Source organism: Rattus norvegicus, chromosome 17, assembly GCF_021556685.1.
Source record: "Rattus norvegicus strain SHRSP/BbbUtx chromosome 17, alternate assembly SHRSP_T2T, whole genome shotgun sequence".
Lineage (NCBI taxonomy): Eukaryota > Metazoa > Chordata > Mammalia > Rodentia > Muridae > Rattus > Rattus norvegicus.
The window spans coordinates 50,905,001-50,928,681 of NC_141550.1; the positions used below are offsets into that span (position 1 = coordinate 50,905,001).

The following is a 23,681-nucleotide window of genomic DNA, read 5'->3' on the forward strand; positions in this document are numbered from 1 at the left end:
GCGAAGAGCCAGGGAAGGAGGGCAAGACTTACTTCTGAGCTGTCGAAGTTCCTGCTGATTGAGCTGTGCCTCGGGGTCGTTTTTATCATGTTTCTGGTGCAAAGGAACTGCTGGGTACCAGAAGACAACATTCATCAAGACACCTGCTGCAGGAGCAGACACCTTTCCCACTGGGAGCTGTTCTCCCAATCCTCCACCCCTTTTCACTTAAGCATCATTTCACTGAGGCCTCTCCTTGACATCTTTTTCACTCCATAAGTTTAAAACCATTTCCAGGTTTTTTTGGTTTTTTGTTTTTTTTTAAATATTGTGGGCGATCTCATGACGTGGAAGAAAAGTATCACTACTCTATATAGTAGAGAGAGAGAGACTCTCCACTGTCTTTTAAGTATGCACAATTGATACTCTAGTAGTCTGTTTTGACTTGATTACTTTATAATAACAAGAGGAGTAATTAAAGATGTTATAGTCTTCTGTTGTGAATGAAATTCTGTTGAGGAAAACATCATCCTTTGAATCATTCATAATTAACCTATAAGAATTAAAGTTTTGCTTTAATGTTATTGGGAGAACAAGACATGATTTTCTGAGTTTGGGAATGTTTTTATGTGAGCTGAGAGCTCACTGAAGTGACGGTCTTACAATGACTGAGATTGGTCATTTATAATGCTGCAAACTACCAAAGGAGATTCAAGGAGTCCTTAGCATCCTGAGCACTTAGTGTTACTGTGGCTCTGAGCTGAGAATCTCTGCTTGCCCTCCTCTCCTCAGTAAGTGTTCCTGAAGAAAATGGAATCCAGATCTATCTCTTTCAAAAGGCTTTGGGCTTTCCATCATTTACTCACTTGCTCAATTATGAAGTCTATCCGCTTTCCTGAGCACTGTATTTAGGCCCCCTTTCAAGGAAGTTTTCCATAGGTAGGGAGGCAAAGACCATCAGGAGCACTGGTGAGAGATGGCCCAGGGATGGGGAGAGAAGAGGTTATGAGCTCTTGGTGAGGGAGAAACTGCATTGGAACCCTGGACTTCGGGTGAGCTCAAGCTCAGAGCCCAGATACAGCATAAGAATGCTCAGTAATCTTGGTCATATCTCTCTGGGGAGTGGGTGGAGGGAGGTAATTGTGTGTACAGGTGGGATCAGCCTGAATGACTTGCTTCTGTTGAGGAAAAGTGGTCTAGTTATAGTGGGAGGTGTAAAAGGGAGTCTTGGGTGCCTGTGTAGATGAGCCTCCTGTGGAGGGTTTTTGTTTGTTAACAGTGCAGCATCTCGATAGAGTGTATCCCAACATGCACAGTAATATGTTCCCATGTCATCTTCTGTCACTTGGTGTATTCTGAGGACTGAAGGCAAGTCATTCTGCCATGTCCTTGCCTCAAATCTTTCCTCACTAAAACCTTTCTCATAGACAGTATTTTCACTAGACGAACTACATAGCATTCTTTGGAGAGGCTGGCCTGGTTTCTGTCGGTACCAGTGTATATATGTATTGGGCTTCAGAGCACTTGTTTTTATTTGGCATTTGAGAAATGCTGTATTTCCTTTTCTCTTGATGACATATGACACCAGAGGTGATGTGAGAATGCTTCCTCCTAAGTCTGAAAGATAACAAAAGCCAAAGCTTTGGAAAACTTTCAAAATTGTAAATTTTGAATTTCATTAAAACAGCACACACTTGGTGTACAATTCAAATCCCTGGGTTTTGTGGGTTCCCCTCTCCTCTCCATGTGTATTTAGGGATTCAGCATCATAGTATACTTTGTTGGCTCAAATTGAACAGCTGTGTGATCATTCTCCCTGTGAATGTGGTGCGACCTAACTGTCCCTGTGTTTCTGTTGCCTCTATTTCCTTGAGTGAAGGACATACTCACAAATCCTGAGGAAGGCCAGAGTGAAGATTTGCAGAAGCCACATTCTGTCTCCCTTGTCCATAAGAGGCACTGAATGTAAATTTACCCAGGACCAGAATAAATTAAAGACTGGAGCAGGAAGAGGAAGTGGGAGTCTACAGAACGAAGAGCAGGGCATGGTGTTTCACCAATAGCTTCCTGTGGAAATTGGTTTACCTAACTCGGTTATCAACAGATGTCTTCATTGTCCCTGTGAAAGCTGTTTATGAATTGTTGATTTAGATAAGCAGGTTCTTGTCCTGTTAGCATGTCTCCATTGTATGTGTCAGTGAAGTACGGAAATACTCCACATGCAGAGTCTGTGCTCTTCTCAAGCCCAGGGAATCATGGTTTCAGCTTCAGGTTGACGTGTTTAACTTGCACTTATGAGAGAGGGGATTTTTTGTTCCTTTCTAGTCAGAAATGATTGTCTTGTGGAAAGATTAACATTCTTTATCAGGTTACTCCTAAAATACAAACAGACTCAATGATGCATGAGAGGAAGACAAACTAAGAAGAGGAAAAAGGAGAAAGGAAGAAGGAGAGAAAGAGTCATAAATAGTGAAAAGAGGCGTGAGGTGGAGAAGAGATGGGAGGAGAGAAGAGGAGGGAAAGAAGAGAAGAGAGGAGAGGAGAGATAAGAGGAGGAGAGGACAGGAGAGGAGAGGAGAGGAGAGAAGAGGAGGGGAGAGGTGAGAGGAGAAGAGGAGAGAGGACTGAAAATATTTTCTCCAGCATGCATCATGGGAGCTACTCATTGCTCATTATTGCCCTGGTATATTATCTGGTCTGGGGCGTGGGGAGAACTTTGTTAGTTATGATCAGTGTTGTCTTCTAGGTAATCTAGATAAAGGAAATGCCTTTCTAATTCTACTTTTGAATGCTACCATTAAAAGGGCACATTAGTGTGGCACTCTCAGGCCTATTCCTCCTTATTACAAATGTGTATATGTCTGATAGTGGTCATTTCAAAGCACAAAAGGAGAAGATAAAACACTCACCTTTGCACCATGGGCGGTGGTTCTGAGTGACATAGTAACATGAGCCCAGAGGCCAGACCTGGATAGAGATGTCATCCTGTAAGATTGCTTAATCCCAATACTCCTTGGGAAAATATCGAACCTGAACGATGGACATGAACCAGCTGTGATACAATCTTTCTCTCGAAATGTTACAAATTTCCTTGTCAGGGAGTGCAGTTGTGGGTGCAGAGTCTGATTGGGGTGTGAGGAGTTGGTTGCAATGGCAATGATGTTGGTTCCACTCCCCTCCAATTGATTTCTGCCATTTCCCTTTAGCACTGTGAAGCTTTTGATGAGAGGACAGCATTTTGTGCCCAAAGCAAAAACTAATCTCTTGTGGATTAGCTGTGAATATAAATTTCAAGTTAGTGAAGGAAACTTGTTTTCTAGGAAATAAGGTAGCTCCTGAAAATTTGCACTGATTTTCTAATTAATCTTAAATACATATATGTGGGTAGCACATTACACTGTACATGCATTGGTCAGAAAGTTTCTGTGCATTGGGCTACAGAGAAAACAGATAACAATCTACTATTTCTATCAAGGAGTCAAAGGAGACACCAGATTAGCTGTTACATGCAAATGGGACCAGCTTCTAGTTGTCCTGAGCTGTGGCCTGGTTCATTCCTAGAACAGCCTGGCACTTAGACTTCTGTGACTCAGATTTAAGTATCCCAGATGTCCTTGGGAAATGAGATTCAGACTCAGTAACACTAGACTAAGACTTGATGGGGTTTTTTTTGTTCTTGTTTTTTGCATGCCCAATGAGATTCTGGAAATCACACGATGATGATGCCAAGGACTCAGATTATGAATCAAAATAATAACAATAACATTTTCTGGTATGCACTATCGCCAATGTGATCAGCTCCAGTGGGTGAGTATTAGTCAAATGCAAGGCCTACATACATGTAAAAATATTGTCTACTATTTAATATGGTCCTTGCCACAGTTCCTTCAAGTTAGTTTTATGATATGTATTTGAAGTTTAGAGAGTGGGTCAAAGACAGGTGAGGCAATTTACCCAAAGTTAAACAACTAATGTGGGAAGGTTGGAATTATAACAGAGAGCCATTAAGAAAATAGTGGCACACAGAGAAATAAATTAAATTAGCAGTCATAAGTGTCATTCATCAGTTAGCAACCACTGGGAGCAACACACACACATCTACTGTATGTATTTATGTCTGACAGGCTTGATGCATTCCAAGTTTTGGGATTATAGGTACAGAAGCCATCATGCCAGGTTTATTGTGATACCATGGAGGGAATCCAGGGCCTTGCACTGGGCAAGCATTCTACCAACTGAGCTACATACAAACTTAGCTGTAACAAATATATTCTTTTAAAGTGCCAAGTAATAACTACCTTAGGCTGCGTGAGCGTCAGTTACAACTACTCACCTTGGCTGCTCACTGCAACTTCATCCTTAGGTAGATACAGGTAACTGGAAGCTATATCTGGACCAACCTTTATTTACAGAACAGGTTTATGAGCCCAGACACAGTCTGTGACTCTTCTGCTGTTCAGTGACTGTCACCATTATAGTGTTCATGCCACTTTATCCTGTATTGGTTTTGTCCATAGAACTATAGAGTGCTGAAATGGATGAGTGTGAAAACATAGGTAGAAAAATATACTCAAAGTGTATCATGCATATTATTATATCATATGAATAATTTCAGCACTAAATACATCAGCATGTTAGATCTATTACATGTACATTTGCAGTTTATCACAGAAGTTTTCCCTCAGCAGGTATAAAATCTGTGGGAGCATGAGGAATGTTGTAAATCACATATTTTCCACAATTATTTTCTAAACTTTCTATTTATTCACTTTTGTTAATAAATATGTTCATTTATCTCAAAGCTTATAGTATAAATCACCTCTGTAGCCAACACAGTCCTAGGATCTTGTAGTAGGCTTTTTAATCCAAGGCACGAGACTCCAATGCTACCTCTCCTATGAGCCTTTGGAGGTCTCCAGACAAAGGCTAGGGAACTGCCAAGGTCACAAGGTTGAGACTTTTACAAAGGTTTGGCTTCTTTGTCTTCTGTCTGTGGCAATATACATTTAGAGTGGGTGTTTTAAACTACTAGGGAGTTTATATTGGGGCTAGAATGAAAAGGGCGGCAGAAAGAGGGGGCTACAGAGAGATCGGATCACATGAGTGCAGCCTGCACGTACACACACATGAGCATTGATGAATACAAGTGGTTTTCCCCGTTTTCCTTCCCTTGGCCTCTAAGGGCCATTCCTTCCACTACTACAAAGTACTGAATGTTTTCCATTTTGTTAACAATTCTTTAAAGACTGTTTAATAATCATGTAATTTTGTCCCTTTAGATCCACAGGTAAGGTACCCCCTTCTCTCTTCTGCATCACCTCACATCCATCAAGTTTCCATCCCAGGAGTCTATCAGAAAGTTCAGACTGTGGCACTTTGCACTGTTCTTTTGAGAATCGAGGGGAATAATCTACACCAAGCACTTAGCTCAAAGAGAAGCTTAATTCAAGCCTTTTGTCCACTTCTTTCTAGACGGGTCCTTATCCTTAGACTGTCTGTTTTTCCACAGCCTCTGAACACATTAGGTGAGATGCAATGTCCGCTGAGATTTGGGCAACCTGCTTGTACTCATTGTAGAGCAGCGTGTTCAGAAGCCACTATACACATAAATACACTGTACACATAAGTGGCACTGGGGACTAAGTCTGTCCCTGGGGAGATGCTTAGAGCACCTAAGTGTTCTCTCATTCAACTGTCAGTGACATCTCTGTTTAGTCATTTGACCTGATCCTTAGAAGAAATGGATCATAAGCACACTGTAGATATTTCAGAGACTGGAGGTAAACTGCATGAATGATTAGTGTAGTATGACATGCTATATTGTTAACTTCATCGGTATAAAAATATTCTACAGGGAGAATTTTTCCTCACTAGAGTTTAGAAAGGTGGACCCTAAATTTTTATGTTTTTACATTTAACGTTTTGTCCCAGCATCCATCTTTTACATGTTCCCAATCATCCAAATAGAAATGAGAAAATAAACACATAAAATAGTTGTCAATATTTTTTTTTTTGCTTTTCCAACTCATGAGTGATAGTTACTATCTCTGTTGGTGCAAAGAGCAGGTGCTATTTGTCTTTTCAAGTCACTGAAGTTCTTATGTGGGGTTTTCATTCTTTGATTTTATAGAACTCTCCCGTACTGACTTAAAGTGCTTTCCCAGAGCAGATCGTGTTGGTCCCAGCTTTGTCCTGGGTAGCACTTTGCTGCATCCCACATGCAGGATTCTGTTTTGCTGTCATATCAGGAAGGAGAAGATTGCCTCTTATAGCCATTTTTTCCTAGAAAGATCTTAGGATACTAATAATAGGCATCAAAAATTTTAATTTGCCAGACTTTCCAACCTCTGAAAGTTCCTGATGGTCATGAATAAAATTCATTATCTCTGAAATAGTTAAACCCCTTTTTTGACATATAACTCTATCTTGTCCTCCTTATAAACTTAGGCATGGGTAACTTCTGTACAGTTAAAAAAGAACCCAATCTTGCAGTGTGGCTGCCATCCCGTGTTGAACTCATCCCCGATGTTCTCATTCAGCAGGAAACAGTGCCAAGCCAGCCTTCGATGACAATAGAGTCCCTGAGGCTTCACTTGGCTAGAAGAAGCCACATCGTTGCATTGAAAACTCTGTGAGTGTTGTAAGGAGTGATTCAGGCTGTCCCAGGCTCAGGTGGTATCCCCAGCTGAACAGCAGCTGGCTGCCCGTGCTGAGAAGGATGTGGGCTGGAACACCAGCTCGGGGGATGGTTCTTGTGGAGGCTATTCTGGAAGCTCAAATGCCGTGCTTTAGCCGTAGGAACAGTAGTAGATAGCTTCGTCTTCTTCCTCCAAGGAATATATTGTCAATATCGACGTAGAAGCACTAGAATTTTTACTTGCCTTCATTTTTTTGTACTTCTTATTTAAGAAAGTCTCAGTAGGAGTTGCGAGGACATATAATAGAAACTCTAAACCTTGGTTTGGTTTCTGCCGGTACCAGTGTATGGCTACACTTTGAAAGCTTTCAACAAAAACCTTACAGGATATTTCAGCAGTCTCATCTCTGGCTCTGGATATTGATATTTCAGGTTGCTCCAACTTCCCACGTCCAACTGCAAGCAAAAGAGAAACATACCCATGAATTATTAGCAGGGGAAGAAACACCAGTCTGGTCTGACTTCCTTCTCTGTTGACCTGACACGGGCAACTCACAGGTCAAGAGGCATGAAAATATGACTACTTTCAGGAGTGGATTCCCATCTGCCAGGCTGGCTTTCCAGGGAAGATGTAAAGGAAAGAGGGCTTGTGAGCCAGGGTTCTTCATGGTCTGCTGTAGTTATGAGCGGTTCTGAGTTTCCTGGCCAACACAAGTTGGTCAGATCAGTGCGTAAGTTGTGGCTGTTCTTCTCGGGTGGGGCAGCATGAGTACAGTCTCCTCATCTTTTCCTCTTCCATTGCTCACTGCAGAGAGGCTGTTCTGAGTATGCTATGAAAACACACTTACTATACTCTTTCCACATCTAAACCTCCATGATTTGCTGTTCGTTTAGGTCTGGGGAAACAAACAAACAAACAACTGATCTTAATGACAAATTGGTCTTTGAAATGGTTTGCTGACATAAGCACTAGATACTTTGTATATTTTTTTAATCAGTTGGGTATCACTAAGTAAATTGTTCTTGGGGGGAATCAACTCATTTATACATCTAGTCTCTTTAAGAATGAATCAGGTGACAGTTACTGGGGGATATAGGATAGACCAGCTGTGGAATGTAGATTTTTTTTCTCTGAGTAATGGAACTTTCCATGAGCAAACATCAGGGCAGTAATATGTTGATGAAATATGTAATGAGAGCCTTAGTTAGCTTAGTATCTTATATTATTTATGTATACCTTTTCTATAGTCTTTCAAGATAGGTCTTGTGAGCATATCTGTTTGACAAATAATATCATTAAAATAGTTTGATTTTTTTGTACTTATTTGTATTCATTAATAGGAATAAGGCTGTTTGGTATCATTTATACTTGTGGATGTATACACATAACTTTAAGTAAGATACACATAATTGACTTTAAATTTTATTCTGATTTTCCAATTGTGTTTATATCTATATGAAATCATTTTTAAGAACCAATGGCAATCAAATGCCCTCCTATAGATCACAATCTTGTAGAACACAGGCTGAGGTAATTAATCTTTCTCTGGTTTGATTTCTACATGTGTTCCTTTCCTCTCTCTATTTTTTGGAAATGTTAGAAGATTTATAATGCTGTGTTAAACAAACGCATTGCATTAAATGCTCAGATATGTCGGCCCTATACATCGCAAGTGTGCAATGGTGTCATTAATTCTTATCAAACAACAGAAGATAACATTACTGACCATTTTTTGCAAAACTACAATATCTCATTTAAGAACAAGTACAATTTTAAAATGTATATAAAAGAAATTAAAATACCTATATCTTTAGAAATAATTACTTTTTAAATAGAGATGGGGGAAATGGATGAGTCACATGTCCATGTTTATTTCATATGTTTAATCATATGTTATATGTCCTTTGTTTGCCTACCTTGAAAATTCCTCAAATAAACCAACAAATGGCCGGTCCTTGTCATAAGGAAGAACAAGAATGAATATATTGATGCAAATTTGAAGATTAATTAGGATGAAAAGTAGGTACAGAAAACAAAGTCATGTTACTTCTTAAAGACAACTATGAACACTGTTGTTAAAAATAAAAAAGACAAGGATTCTGAGTTGTTTTATATGAAAAAATTTAATTTAGGATTTGTTGGCATATTATTTATTCTATAAAACACATAATTATTCAAATCCTGAGCATTGCTTTGATAGTGATAAATTAAAGTATCAATAAAATAAAATAAATACAGCATCAATAAATGTTACACTATGGTATGTCTCTTCTATGGAATAGAAGCAATTATTTGATTCCTTTATGCCACCCTCCCCAGAAATGAAACTGTTTATAATAATAGCCCAAAAGAGCCACACTAGATGACTCTCTACCCTGATCTATCATGGATCCTTGCCTGGACAAATGCCTGGACTGATTAGTAATTCACTCATTTTCTGAGTCTGATACATTTGACTAGAAAAGAAGAATAGATATTTAGGAACTGATGTATACAAAGGATTGAGAACACCAGTAGAGAACCTACACATAGGATTAGCTATCTTCCCATAAGTTCTCTTTTGTCTTTGACAAGCATGCAAGAATGTGCGTTCACCAATGGCTGAAGTGGTCTCAGTTGTCTTTTGATGACAGCATCCTAAAAGATTCCCCTACTCCATCCAATGCCCTTTAAAGAGTCTTCTTCCATTGTAATATGCTGCAAATATCCTAGCATTCACTTCCAGAATTTTTATGTGTGGCCTTACGGTTTAGTTCAGAAAACAAGGATTTTTATCTTTGCTTGTTTGTTTCAATTGTCCAAACTTTAATTTCATCAAACAGATCAAAAGTAGTTATGCTCCTGTCAGATGTCTGACTATATTGATCTATTGAACAAGTTAGATTCTAAGCAAATAGAAAATGCATTGTATAATATGAGAGCTGATGGAAGCTGAAAATCACCTATGTTTCTTCTCAGTGCCTCTACCAAGAGTCAGTGTTGTTGGAAACCCATGGGAACTGAAACACTGGATCTTGCTTTTTTTCACTGAGATCGTCAAACAATACTTAATACATTTAATGTCTAAACAAAGTCAGCAGGAAATTATGCTGACCCAGAAAGTTGGGGGCCCAGTTCCTGGACTCTGTGGGGCACAGTCGATTGCCATCAGACCCCCTTTCTGGTTTCCTTGTTAGAAGTGCTGCAGGTGGGGATTGAGGCTGAGCAGGGCTCAGGGCTGGACTAGGCTGCTCTCGGTCAGGAAGGAAGTGGTTGCAGACACGCTGAGGGTGTATGTGCTCATTACTATAACTCTAATCAAGGAGGCTCCTGGGACCAGCATGTCATCACATCTTGCTATTCCATGAAATTTGTATTAAGGATCAAAGAAGGGGGAGAGGGTTTACATGCCTCACATTTGTTGCTCTTTACCTGTAAATGACCTTGGATAGTGGATAACCTGCAGAGAAAATACACGCTTCCTTTCTGCAATGTAATATGTTGACTCGGTTTACTTGTATTCAATTTCTACTTCAAACAAAAGAAAAGTGTTATGAGAAATATAAAAATTACAAAAACACCAAACATCATATAAAAGTATCCTTTAACCAATCTTAAGAACAGAGGATCAAACCCACTGACTGAAAAGCAAATGAACACTTGCATGGGCTAGTGTCAAAGGGGAGCATGGGGCACAGGGTACCTGCAGGAGGAGGTGTCAAGCCAGGATAAAGGAATAGGGTTTAGAGAGAAAATAGATACACCCAGAACATCCAGTCCCAAGTGTGCTAACAGGTCAGTTTTGCCTAGTTCTCTGTGACACCAAACATTTGTTAGACAGATTTGATAAAAGTTGCTACCTTGCCTGGTCTTTGAAAGTTTGAGCATGGGTCCTTCATCAACATTATTATTATATGGATTCCAAAGATTATTAAGACATGTTTGGGAAACATTATTGTTCAGAGTTTCTGAACTTGGTACTGCTAACTTCTTGGTTGTGGTTACTAGTCCTGAGGTATGGGGAAAGAGCTTTGAGCTGTGGCATGCTTAGCGGAGTTATGGCAATTACCCAGTGAATGACAACATGACTTCTCCCTTTTGTGACAACCTAAAATGTCTGAAAACATTGCCCGTGTCTCCTGGAGATGACCTCCAGCTGAGAATCACTGTTTTAGCCATGTGTTTAGGAACAGGTACATGCTAGCATAATTGTCTTTATCTGTCTGAGATGGGGACAAAGGGAGACTCCTGATGAACAACCGGCATGCAAAATTTCTCTTATCACTACCATACTTCAATCTTTTCACCACCTCTCTCTTTGAGAAGAGGTTGCACAATAATTCAGTCGCTTTGCATATAGCACTGATGTTAGTGGACAGGCTGTCTCCTATAACTTTCATATCTTTCCTTCTACTAAGTTCTTGATATTTATGTTGAGTCATGGATAATTCTTTTTACAGATCATATTGGAATAACAAATATAAATGTTAAAAATCAAAACCACAATTTCTTGTTTGATTATTTAAGAGTTTCCAAACATTTTCTACATGTTGATTCATTTCACCTGAGTGATGAAATCAAGGAGAAAGATAATCCCAGAGGGAATGATGAATCTCAGACCTGTTTTTTTCTAATACCAAGTCACATGCATGAAGTGACTGTGTCCTGCTTCTCAGATGTGGCCTGACCTTAAAAACTAAATAAAAACGCCTTACGCCTCTGGTTAAGGAAGGGGAATAGCAGGACATACAGCAACTCAGCAGCTCATAGTGTTTCCATCTCATACCTCCTTCCTCTCTCCTGCCAAAGAGCAGCCACTCAGCTATTGTGGGAGGCTGAGGTAGATGTGTGCTCATTCATTCCTTTGGGGAAAGAAATCCTTACAAACTATAGTTCTTAGAGACTTGAACATAATAAATCTCTCTATAGATAACTGCTACATAAGCACTGAATTCAAATTCATTTGTATGATCTCAGGTCACTTGGAAGAGCACAGCCCAAGGCGGCGGGGAACGAAACAAATCACACGATGGCTAAAACATCATCTATTTTACCCCAAAGTGTTTGCAGGAGAGGATGTGGGGGTTAGTTAATTCCGTCACTTCCACTCATCACTTTGCAATCAAAACAATGAAGTTCTCAGTTCAAACTGAGCTCAAATACCAGTTACCAAGTGGCATAAGGACTCAAATTGCTAACTCTAAAACATCTAGAAAATTGAAACAATGAGAACAATAATAGGTATCTTTCACATTTATATTTTATCTTTAATAATATTTTGATTAACTTTAAATTTTAGTGTGCTAAAGTTGTGTTCTTTAAGTAGATACAGTAGTTGGCATATCTACAGGTAAAAATTTTCTTATTTATTATCCAAACAAGCAATATTATGGATGTTGTGAAGGAAAAATTCAAAAGATAATGCATGAGAGAACACGGAGTCTTCAGGGAGTTTTTTGCGCTACCATTTCTCAGACTCTAAGTGATGGAAAGTCACTGGCTGTGCCATCTCCCTGTACCACACTTACACACATGCATCACCATAACTGGTTTCCCAAAATGCTCTCCTAAGTAAATATCCTGTGACAAACATCAATCCTAAGCAAGCTTCTGTATTCTAAACGGCCAATGCAGCCCCTAGGAGAATTGGAAGTATTATATTTCCAGCCAGGGTTCTTAGTCAAGGTTTAGAGATGTTTTGTCTGTAGAAATGTCCAGGGGTAATCTTAGAAGCTACGGTACTGCTGGCCAGAGGGAAATTAGATTGTAATCTGATAAAGATAAGGCCTGGACTCCAGAATTTCCTTTTCAGAGTACAGGAGGTCAGAGGTGGGAATTGGTCTGCATTAGGAAGAGCTTTAAGCTAATTTTTCAGTACAGATGAGGGTGGGGCTGAATCATTGTGGGAGCCCAGGTGGCACAGTAATACAGAGCAGAATCGGATTCCTCCACATTCCGAAGTACAAATTTATACCTCCTGTCCGTGCCTTCATAAACATGGTATTTCTCAGGATCGAGTCTGGAATCCACTATAGTTGTGGAACTGATGGAGTTATAGTAGAGAAGGTGCTGTGGGTCCTGCCCTTTCTGGAATCGGTACCAGTGGATGTAATTGTCGTTTCCGTGAATATCACAAGTGATTATAACAGAGGACCCTACTGGCCTGGTGATTGACATGATTCTTTCTTCCAAGTAGGAGGATGTTTGTTTGCCTACAGTGGTAACAGCAACAGAGAATCATAGGTTGGCAATTCATCAGCATGTCTCCCACTGACAAATGAAATTTCATGGGTATCTAAACCATATACTTACCAGCAGGCAAGAAAGCTAGAAGTAAGGTCAGAGTCCACAGCATGCCTTGTGCTCTGTGAACTGTGTAAGTCTAGGTATAGCAAGACAAGACAAGATAAGACAAGACAAAACAACCCAATAACCCTCGTAGACACTAATCCCTAACCTTGTGATTCAAAGCCGTTCTTGCTGACTGAATGACAGGCAGAGAGATTTAAGCTGAAGCCTCTCTTCGAATCAACCAGCTGTCCAATGGGAGGGGTGGGTGTCTGGGAACAGCCACGCCTCTCAGGTTATCTGTGTGTATTTGGCACCCTCTTGAGGTGACTGAGAGTAGACACTTCTCAGAGAAGGGAGCAAAGGAGGAGAGACTGGAGCAAGCTCAGTACAGGTACATTTGGAGGCCAGGCTATATGGATGACATTGCCTGCCCTAGTGTGTGGAAAGTTCCCGCAACTCAGAGTCTCCATATGTGAACGTTGCTGTGGTCCTGTCCTGAGAAGTCTTCTTTATGATTGTCCTGAACCAACATCAGTCACATATGTGAGTGGACTTTTGAGCAATTGCCAGCATCAAACCTGTTAAGTCTTGATTTTAATATATTAAAAGCAATTAGGATCAATGTTGCATTTGACCCTCTCCTAAAGGAGTAGGTGTGTGTGTGTGTGTGTGTGTGTGTGTGTGTGTGTGTGTGTGTGTGTGTGTGTCTGAGAGAGAGAGAGAGAGAGAGAGAGAGAGAGAGAGAGAGAGAGAGAGAGTCATAAATCAACTTGTTAAAAGCCTTTTTCGGGGCATGGTGAGTGTGAGTATACTCCTATTTCCAGGAAGGTTGATACAGATGTTTTCCAAGTGAGAGACAAGCTTGGGTTACATAGTAAATCCAAGGTTATTCTAGGAACCTAGTAAGATACTGCTAGAGCACATGCCTAATATGTACACAACACTGCATCTAACACCAGTACTGACAAAAAACGGTAAAAGTCTTGTGAAGCTAGAGAATTGGCTCAGTGGTTAGGAGCACCACCTACTCTTTCAGAGGAACCAAATTCATCAGCACCTATGTAAAAAGTAGCTTGCAGCTATCTGCAACTCCAGTTAGAGAGAATAAAATGCAGGCTCTTTCACAAAGTGGTACACATGCATACATTTGGGCATACATAATCATGGCACACAAACATAAAATAAATATTTTAAAAACCCATGATAAAAAGTAGGACAATGTCTATTCTGGTCACTTTTTGGCCTCTATTAGGTAATTCACTTTCCAGTACAATGGCAGGTAGCCATCAGAATGCTTGTGACCAGTTGTTTTGTTTCTGGCCGCAGAGTCAAAGTACAAGGATGTGAAGCTGCCCTAGAAGCAGCTCTGGAATCAGAGGCCTTTGTTGGGAGTGCGAGTACGTACCTAGGATAACCATTCAGGTTCTCACAAGTCCTCTTATAGAGCCTGAAAGGACCTTGCTAGGTTATAAAGCTCAGAGTTAAAACTAAGGAAGGGGAAATTCCTATCAATCAGAGTGAAAGGAATTTCCTTTTCCATGTAGCCCAGGCAAGCAGAGCAAGCTAGAGATAGACCTTAGCCAGGTGCCATGTCATGTGGCCCAGCAAAAGGGTGGGCATCAAGCCTGAGATGGTTCTTGCCCATTGCCACATTGGACGATCATAGCATTCCTGAGATGACCCCAGATACCCAGAGGCCCTGGCACTACCAGGATGAGTAAGGGAAAGGTGGAGAAGTGGGAGAGAAAGGGAAGTAGAAGTGTGTGTGCACAATGAGGAGAGGTGCATTTGGAGACTCAAGGGTAGTGAGGAGCAGTCTGATTTGAGTAGACAGTGATGCCACCTAAGGCCATGGTGAGGTCCTGATCCATGCTGCCACCAAGGGCCATGTCTGGGTCTATGGTCCTTCAGCAGCAGAAGTCTGTTATGCCCAAAGGCCAGGCAGCCATCTGTGTTACTGCCTGGGAGCATCCTAATGTCTAGGGACTGGGCAGAACTGGCCTCACTCCTCACGTCTGCATCGCAGCAGAGCTGGCCTGCCTCTTGCTAGCTGCAGCACTCAGGAGAGTCACCCACACCTTTCCCATGAAGCATGGCAGAGCTAGCCCTGGTTGTGGGAGTTGCAGGTGAGCCAGCACTGAGGATTTGAGAGTAGAGACTCTGGGAAGCCACTTGCCATTCTCCTGCCTTGAGGTGGTGTGGGAATGAGAGAGATGCTGCCACCACTACCTGTGCTGGTAGAACTGGCCCTGAGGTCATGAGAGTGGGAGAGCTGTCCCAGGCCCTTGCCTGTTGCAGTAAGGGAAAGTGGGCCCTGCACCTCTCCTGGGAAGCACAATAGAGCTGGTTCTGGTGGCATGGGCATGGGTGGGGAGCTGGCACGCTGCTCTGTTTAGCAACCATCCAGAACTTTCAAATGAGCCATCTATCAACATCTGGAGTGAGTGAACAAAGCTGTAGGATCTCCATGACACAGGACAACAAGAGGATATCTGAGAAAAGTTGCAGTGAGGATTTATGTATAAAGAGATGTGGACAAAGAGCTGCACTGTGTGATACTCGGTGACACACTGCAGCTTCTACAGTGAGATTTTCTCTTTCTTTTGTGGACAAGGTTGCAAGCAGAGAGGATGGATACTAATGAACAAAAAGATGAGTGGGATTGGGGTGCATGATGTTAAATTCACAAAGAACCAATAAAAAGTTAAATATAAAAGTAAACCCTTCCAGGTTAGAAGTGCTAAAGTGGGATTTTCAGGTTTTGAGAAACACAGGTGTCAGGCAACTGCTCCAATGAGTGTGGGACTAATCGTGAGTCATCACTAAAGGTCACTGCCACCACTGTGTGCCTTCTCTTTATGTAAATTAAGCTACTCATAAAATAAAGGTTAAAAAATATCAGAAAAGAAACCCATTCCACCAGAACCATAAGACCAACAGCAATGGAGGAAGGCGAATACCAGAGTGTTATGATAGAAACATCAATAGAACACAATGGAAAATCCATAAAATAATCCATGCATATACATGTGGGGACATTCAGATGAGGCAGAAAATACCACTCATTTTTTCAGTGCTCTTTTGGGGAATTATATTGTTAAATTTCTACCTTAACTTGTACAAAAATATTTAATATAATAAAATTGCTCTGTAATACAGCTTGAAGTCAAGAATGGTGGTTCCTCCATGAGTTCTTATTTTTGAGAATGGTTTTAGCTATCCTGGGGTTTTTGCTATTCCAGATGAAAAATAGAATTGCTTTTTCTATCTCTGTGAGGAAGTGAGTTAGATTTTTGATGGAGATTACATTAAATCTGTAGATTGCTTTTGGTACTATGACCATTTTTCCTATGTTAATCCTGCTGATCCATGAGCATGGGAGATCTTTTCATCTTCTGAGGTCTTCTATTTCTTTCTTCAGAGTCTTGAAGTTCTTGTCATACAGATCTTTCACTTGCTTGGTTAGAGTCACACCAAGGTATTTTCTATTATTTGTGACTATTGTAAAGAGTGTCATTTCCCTAATTTCTTTCTCAGCCTGTTTATCCTTTGAGTAGAGGAAGGCTACTGATTTGTTGGAGTTAATTTTATATCCAGTCATTTTGCTAAAGTTGTTTATAAGGTTTAGAAGTTCTATGGTAGAATTTTTGGTGAGAAAAATCCTTTGCCATCTGCATGTTTGACAGAAGATTTACAACCAGAACATATGAGGGACAAAAATGTTCATCCAAAAATGCAGCTATTTAAAAGGTATTGAATAGTGGTATACTACTTGGATGGATAATGCTACTCTTAGAAGTCATAAGATATTAGCTGAAAGTCATCATACAAAACGTATGGTACCTTTCTGTGTTACTGGTCAGGAAGTCCCCAATGTTCCAGACAGTGTAGCACCTGTCATTGCTTTTATTTATTCACCATAAGTAGATGGTAAGATGCTTTTATGAAGACATTACATACTTTGGTTGCAGAACATTGAGAATGAGAATTCAATCTGTAACCAACCACAAACTCTTCTCCCTTGCTGGTTAATTCTTACAATGTTTGAATACTCTATTCATGTAGCTATGAAAGAATTGTCATTAATGGTTGTATTAGTTACTTTTATACTCCTGTGATAAAACCATCTGATCAAGGTAGTTAATAGAATAAAGAGTTTATTTGACTTACTGTTCCAACAGGGTAACAGTTAATGATGGCAGAGCAGAGACATGGCAACTGGAGCCTGAGGCTGAGAGATTCTATCTTGAATCTCAAACAGGAAGCAGGCTCCATGCCCTGGGAATGGCAATGGACACTTGAACCTCAAAGCCTGCCCCCAATACTCCTTGAGCAAAGCCATATCTCCTAAACTTACTCAAAGAGTTCAATCAACTAGGAACCAAGTATTCAAATGCCAGAATTATGAAGGGCATGTTATTCATACCACTACATTGCCCTGCCTGACACCCATAGTCTTGTGGCCATATCACAATGGAAAATCCATTTAATCCTATGTAAAAGTTCCCATAGCCTGTTACAGTCTCAACACTGTTTAAAATTTCAAAGTCCAATGTTGCCCCTGAGACTAAAACCAATCTCTTAACTATAACCCCCTTTAACAACCATTCCACAGTCAAAAGCTCTGACCCAGAATTGTTCCTGTCGGAAGAAACTGCAGGGACAAAAATGGAGAAGACCCTGAGAGAAAGGAGGTCCAGTGAGAGGCCCAAATTGGGATCTCGTTCAAGGGGAGCTCCTGGGGCCTGATACTGTTACTGATCCTCTGCTGTGCTTGCAGACAGATGTTTAGCATGGCTGCCCTCTGAGAGGCCCAACAAGCAAATGAAAGAGTCACATGCAGATACTAGCACCCAACCAATGGACAGAAAGCTAAGGACCCCTGTGGTTAAATTGGGGGAAAGCTAGAAGAAGCTGAGGAGGAGGGAGGTTCTATGGGAAGACCAGCAGTTTCAATTGACCTGGACCCCAGAGATCTCTCAGACACTGAGCCACCAACCAGGCAGCATACACCAGCTGAGATGAGGCCCCCGACACTTATACAGCAGAGGGCTGCCTGGTCTGGACTCAGTGAGAGAAGATACACCTAATCCTCAAGAGACTTGAGGCCTCAGGGTGAGAGGAGGTCTTGAGGGGGGAGAGGCAGACCGGGATGGGATGAAGATTGGACTGTAAAATAGAATTAAAGAATAAAAAAGGAAAAAAGAAAACAACAACTACTACTATTACTACTACTACTACTACTACTACTACTACTACTACTACTACTACTACTACTACTATTGTAGTTGTAGTTGCAGTACAACCACCACCACAGGATACTGTTAACATACTGTGGCATAGACCATACAATTCCATTCCAAAAGGAAGAAATACAGGCATAGAGAGGAAATTCTGTATTAAAGCAAGACAGAAACACAAGAGGGAAAATACCACATAAGATAGCTTCATTTTTATGTCAGAGGACTTAAATGGCTGTACTCTTCCAGGTTTGCTGCCTGTAATATACTTTCTCTCTCAAGTTGCTTCTACTTTTTGTGTGCAGCTTGCCTTGACAGGCATCTCACTGCTCTGGCATCTCCAACATCTTGCGATTTCCAACACAATTCAGGTTTTTATTCCACAGCTTACATCATGTCCTCTCAGGGCCTCCATACAGGGACTCCCCTGCCACGTGTTGCCTGGCCTTAGTAGCTCTCCAAAACCATGGAGGAAGATCTCATGACCTTTAACTCATGCACCTTTGCTCATGGATAGCAGCACTTCCAAGTTTGACTGCCAGTGTGGTGTAGATATTCACCTCCTTGAACCACATTTGCAGTCTGCTTTGTTTGTTGTTGCTTTAAGAAACTGGAAAGGAACAACAAAAGAAAAAAAACTTCCTTTCACAAACTAGAAGCTTATCTGGTTGGGGTCTTGCCCTGAGAACATTTCTTCTCTGTTCTACTACAGATCAAATCTTTCCATAATGACCCTAATCTCCTTAGCATTGGTAGCCTCTCTGCTAACACGAACCTTGTCTGTGACATTAACCTTGTCCCTGCATACTTCACACTTTGTATTTCTGTCTGCTCCAATTGCTCATTTGCTTTGTAGACCACCATATGTTTGATTAATAACAATCATGTGCAGAGTCAATATTTGGCTGTCAGCTGTCACGAAATCTTCTCTGTCAAGAAAATTAGTCTATTAGTTTTAAATTTAGATTCAGGTCAGTTCTTAGGACATGGATAGAAACAGCCATATAACTTTTATTTAAAGGGTTTATTTATTTATTCTATGTATATGAGTACACTGTAGCTGTCCTTAGACACACCAGAAGAGGGCATCAGATTCCATTACAGATGGTTGTGAGCCACTATGTGGTTGCTGGGAATTGAACTCAGGACCTTTGGAAGAGCAGTCAGTGCTCTTAACCACTGAGCTATCTCTTCAGCCCACAGCCATATATCTTTAACCAAATTATTATACCAACATTTTCTAGCCCAGCTGCCAATATTTCCCCCCTCAGAAACTTCTTGACCTGAGCCTCTACATTCCACATAGCCTTCAGCACTATTGACTTCCAAGCTGCAACTAAGATGGCCCATTAATCTCTACCTATAAGGTTCATGTGCTTTTCTAGTCCAAGGTTCCAAAGTCTTCAACATTTCTTTAAATCAACAGTATGATCAGGTTTGTTACAACAATAGTTCATTCTCTGTTCTAACTCTATATTATTTAGTTTTCTAATAGTGTGATAAAACAGTATGACCAAAGTAATTTACAGAAGAGTTTATTTGAATCTGTGGTACCAGACAGATAAGAGCCCATGATGGCAGAGGAAAGGACTGACAGATGGAGCTGAAAGCTAAGAAAGCCTGTACTTGAATTGCTACACTGACTGGGGTCCAAATATTCAAATGCCCAAGACCATAGGGCAATTTCATTCAAACCATTACAGTAGTCTCCAGTTGTGAATCCTGTGAGTTAAAGTACTGACTCATAAGTGGAATATATGCAGTGTCACAATAATGGCATGGCTGATATGGGGATAACCAACAGCTTTCTGATTGGATGTGAGTTCTAATCCATAGGTGGGAATTAATGATTGGCTAGTTTTATGTCAACTTTTTATAAGCTAGAATCAAGGAAGAAGAGGGAGGGGAGCCTCAGTTGAGAAAATGCCTATATACAAGTTGTAGGGTGTTTTTTTTTAAATTAGTAACTGATGGGAGAAGCCGTAGTTGGTTGTTGTTTGTGCCATCCCTGGGCTGGTCTTAGGTTCTATAAGAAAGCATGCTGAACAAACCAGAGGGAGCAAGCCAGTAACCAGCACCTATCTATAGCCTCTGTATCAGCTCTTGCCTTCAGGTTCCATTTGAGTTTCTGCCTTGACTTCCTTCAGTGATAGACTATGATGTGGAAGTATAAGCCAAATCAGTCCTTTATCCACAATTTGCTTTTGATCATGATGTTTCATCATAGCAATAGTAATCCAGACTAAATCAGAAGAACTAATCCTGGTCAAAAGCCCTTAGCAAGGATGATCATAGGTCCAAGCAGGAAAATTACTAAATAGACATGATATCAAACTGTCATTGACATACTTATACTTTTATTTATAAATTAGTGCTGCTCTCATTATTGTTTAAACAAGCTCTGTTTGCAGTGTATGATAGGTAATGCAGGTAACTTGTCAAGGTTAAAAAATGACATTTGAGTCCATAGCCATAAACAGGATGTTCATATGATGTTCTCCAAGACATGACGTGCTAGAAAAGGAAGAATAAGGAATGTTAAGAGACAGGTAGAAGAGAATACTGTGAAATGTTGTTTTCTGGACATGACATGGTCATTGTACTCATGCATTCATAGCAGTTGTGATTTCCTGACAAGATCTATACTAGATAGGCACAGAAATATTCTAACTATGTATAGAAGAGGAACTCATGAGACACATCATTTTAAGGAGCTATTGGCACTTAGGTTGATAGGGGATGGTGAGACTTATTTGAAATGACATAACTATTGGTAACTTAACTATGTTCTACTAAATAACTCCCAACTGGTATTCATGAAAGAAAACCTAGTTAATCTCAATGGGTCTCAAACAAGAAAAAAACGACATGGAAATAGAAGGGAGATATCTTGAGATGAAGAAGGAGTTAAACAGCTTTATGAAGGGTCTAAGCCAAGGTTATGGGTTGCAGAAATGATCTCATATATTGTATACACATATAAAATTGTCAACAATTAAATAAAACAATTTAAAAAGATAAAACTGGATAGGGGAATCAAGGCTACAAATGGAGTAGTAGAGGCATAAAAAGAGAGTGTTCATGAGTGAGGTAATGGCAAAAGTTTACCACATAATAATACGAGGAACTAAAAATAAAACAAAACAACAATAAACAAGATAAAATCATTTTAAAAAGGCAAACCTTCCACAACTACTAATCATAAAAAGCAAAACAAACCAAAGAGATACTATTGTTTACTTTATTATTACCATTTCATATATAAAATATACTGTTCTGAGTATATTTTAACTTGTTTCTATGCAATAAAGCAATTGATTTTTGCACACACACAAAATAACTAAGTGAATAAAATTCTTTTAAAAATAGTTTGACTTTTCCCACACAAAAAACTGTAAATGTAAAGCCCTCATGCTCCACTGTAAAAGACTAAAATGATAAAATCCAAATACTTCAGAATGAAAACACAAATTCCAGATTTAAGTAGACAGACTATGAACTATAAAAAATAAGATTCATTTAAGTAGATTTATTTAAGTATTATAAATACATAGCATTAAAATATTGAATAGAGCTAGAAGACATATAGTGAATAGCAGAGGAAAGAAATCTATGACAGAAGTTTGTCTTGTCTTAATGTTTTCAATTTCCCTTATATTTACGCTTTGGAACTGAGTCTTACCATTAGCCCAGATCGGCATCAAGCTTTCTCTTCTCTTGCTCTTTCTCCATATTGCAGAAATGTACCATCATACCACCATGCTCAACTAATTTTGAAATTGATCCTTGTAATATTCTATCTATAAATGACCAAAGGGAACAACTAGTACTATCAAAAAATAATATACAAACTCAAAGCTATGAAGCTGCCTATGTATTGAAGGAATATAACTGATAAACAAAACAGATAAGACAGAATTCTACATTTTAAAAAAGCTTCTTATTGGTTCTTTGTGAATTTAACATCATGCATCATAGTCCATTCATCTACACACACATCCTCATATCTTCTCCCTGCCCTTTAAATAAGATAAAATTACAAAACAAAGCAAAACAAAATCTCACTGAGGAAGCTACAGTTTGTCACATTGTATCATACAGTATACTATTTGTCCATACATCTTAAATTGCAAGTTTTCATTGCAATGAGAAATCTGTCTGCTTTGAGGCCTCTGGCTTCTGCTAAATTATCAGTATAGAGTCTACACCAGGACCCCTCTCGGCTAACCTATTGTTGTCCTATGTCATGGAGATCCTGCAGCTTTGGATCTTAAGTACTGTCCCCTTCACATACTTCAGCAGTTCATAGATGTGGCAGACGTTGGGGTGGCCCAACTTCAAGCCTTGAATCTGAGCTTGAGGGGTAGTCAACCTGTCAGCTCTCCAACACTTGTACCACCAGTGTGAGTTCTCCAGCAGTGCCCTGGCTAGCTCACCCAGTGCTGCATCTGGCAAGGGGCAGGGTCAGCTTGCCTAAGTGTGATAGCCAGTAAGTTGTGGGGCAGCACTAACATGGCCTCAGGAGGCAGCACAGGACACTTAGATCCATTTGGTCAGTGTCAGCACAGTCCCTGACATCATCAAGATCTCAAGCAGTATCCCAGAACACTGACATCTGGATAGCCTTTGGTAGCAACATGGGTCACAAATATCAACACAGATAATTTGGGTACAACAGAACCATGGACCCAGACATGGCCCTTGGTAGCACCCCAGGCCCAGACATCACCATGGCCTCAGGAGGTTGAGCAGCCTCCTCATATCTGCCTGTTCCTTACTGCCTTCCATTCTCCTGTTCTACCATGCTCCTCAGTGTATGAACTGCTGAGCGTTACATTCTCTGATCTCTTCACTGCAATCCACCTTTCCCAGCTCTCCATCACATGTTTGCTCAGGATAGTGGCTCCAGGGGCAGGTGTTTGGGTGTTTTTTGGCTGGTCCAGTGGGAGTGGAGCTGGGCGTGAATTCTACTTTTAAAAGTAGTTCTCTGAGCTCTGAGGGGAGTTCCCATTTAGGGCTGAGAGTTCAAAGGTCTCTCACTATTATATGGCTCTGGGTCATTGTATTTGTTCCCATCTACTGCAGGAGGAAGCTTCTCTGATGATGGCTAAATAAGACAGTAATCTATGAGTATAGTAGTATATTAGTAGGAGTCATTTTAATACAATCATTTTGTTGTTATGCACTTTGGTTTCTATGAGTAAGAATCAAGAATTTAATGAAGGGATGTCTGAAAGTTATAAAGAATCATACTGTCAGTCATCTACCTAAACCAACCAACCAACAAAAAACAAAGAAACAGAAATACTTTAAAATAATATGTCTGTATACATGCATAGTTTAAGTGAAATTCATCTCCAAGAGCTAAAGACCGTGTAACCAAGTCTCCAAGACCAGGCACAAGAAACCCTCTTTTGACTTGTTGCTTGGGGTTGTTTAAGAGACTCCCCAGGCATTACAGGCTGCTGTCATTGCTCTAGGTTGGCTTCTCCAAAGGTGAATAGTAACTCATGTTGCTGAAGATCCATGCAACCTCGAATGCAAGGTCCAGAGG

General features: G+C 40.3%; 1 gene segment (V, D, J or C); it reads right to left on the reverse strand.

Annotated features, from left to right (window-relative positions):
• Nucleotides 1-1,940, reverse strand: part of LOC148000167 (T cell receptor gamma variable 9-like) — a 3,547-nt gene extending 1,607 nt beyond the window's left edge. The window contains 2 exon segments of the V gene segment in view: nucleotides 33-110; nucleotides 1,870-1,940. Coding sequence covers nucleotides 33-110; nucleotides 1,870-1,930 — 139 coding nt within the window.
• Between the last annotated feature and the right edge of the window lie 21,741 nt (nucleotides 1,941-23,681).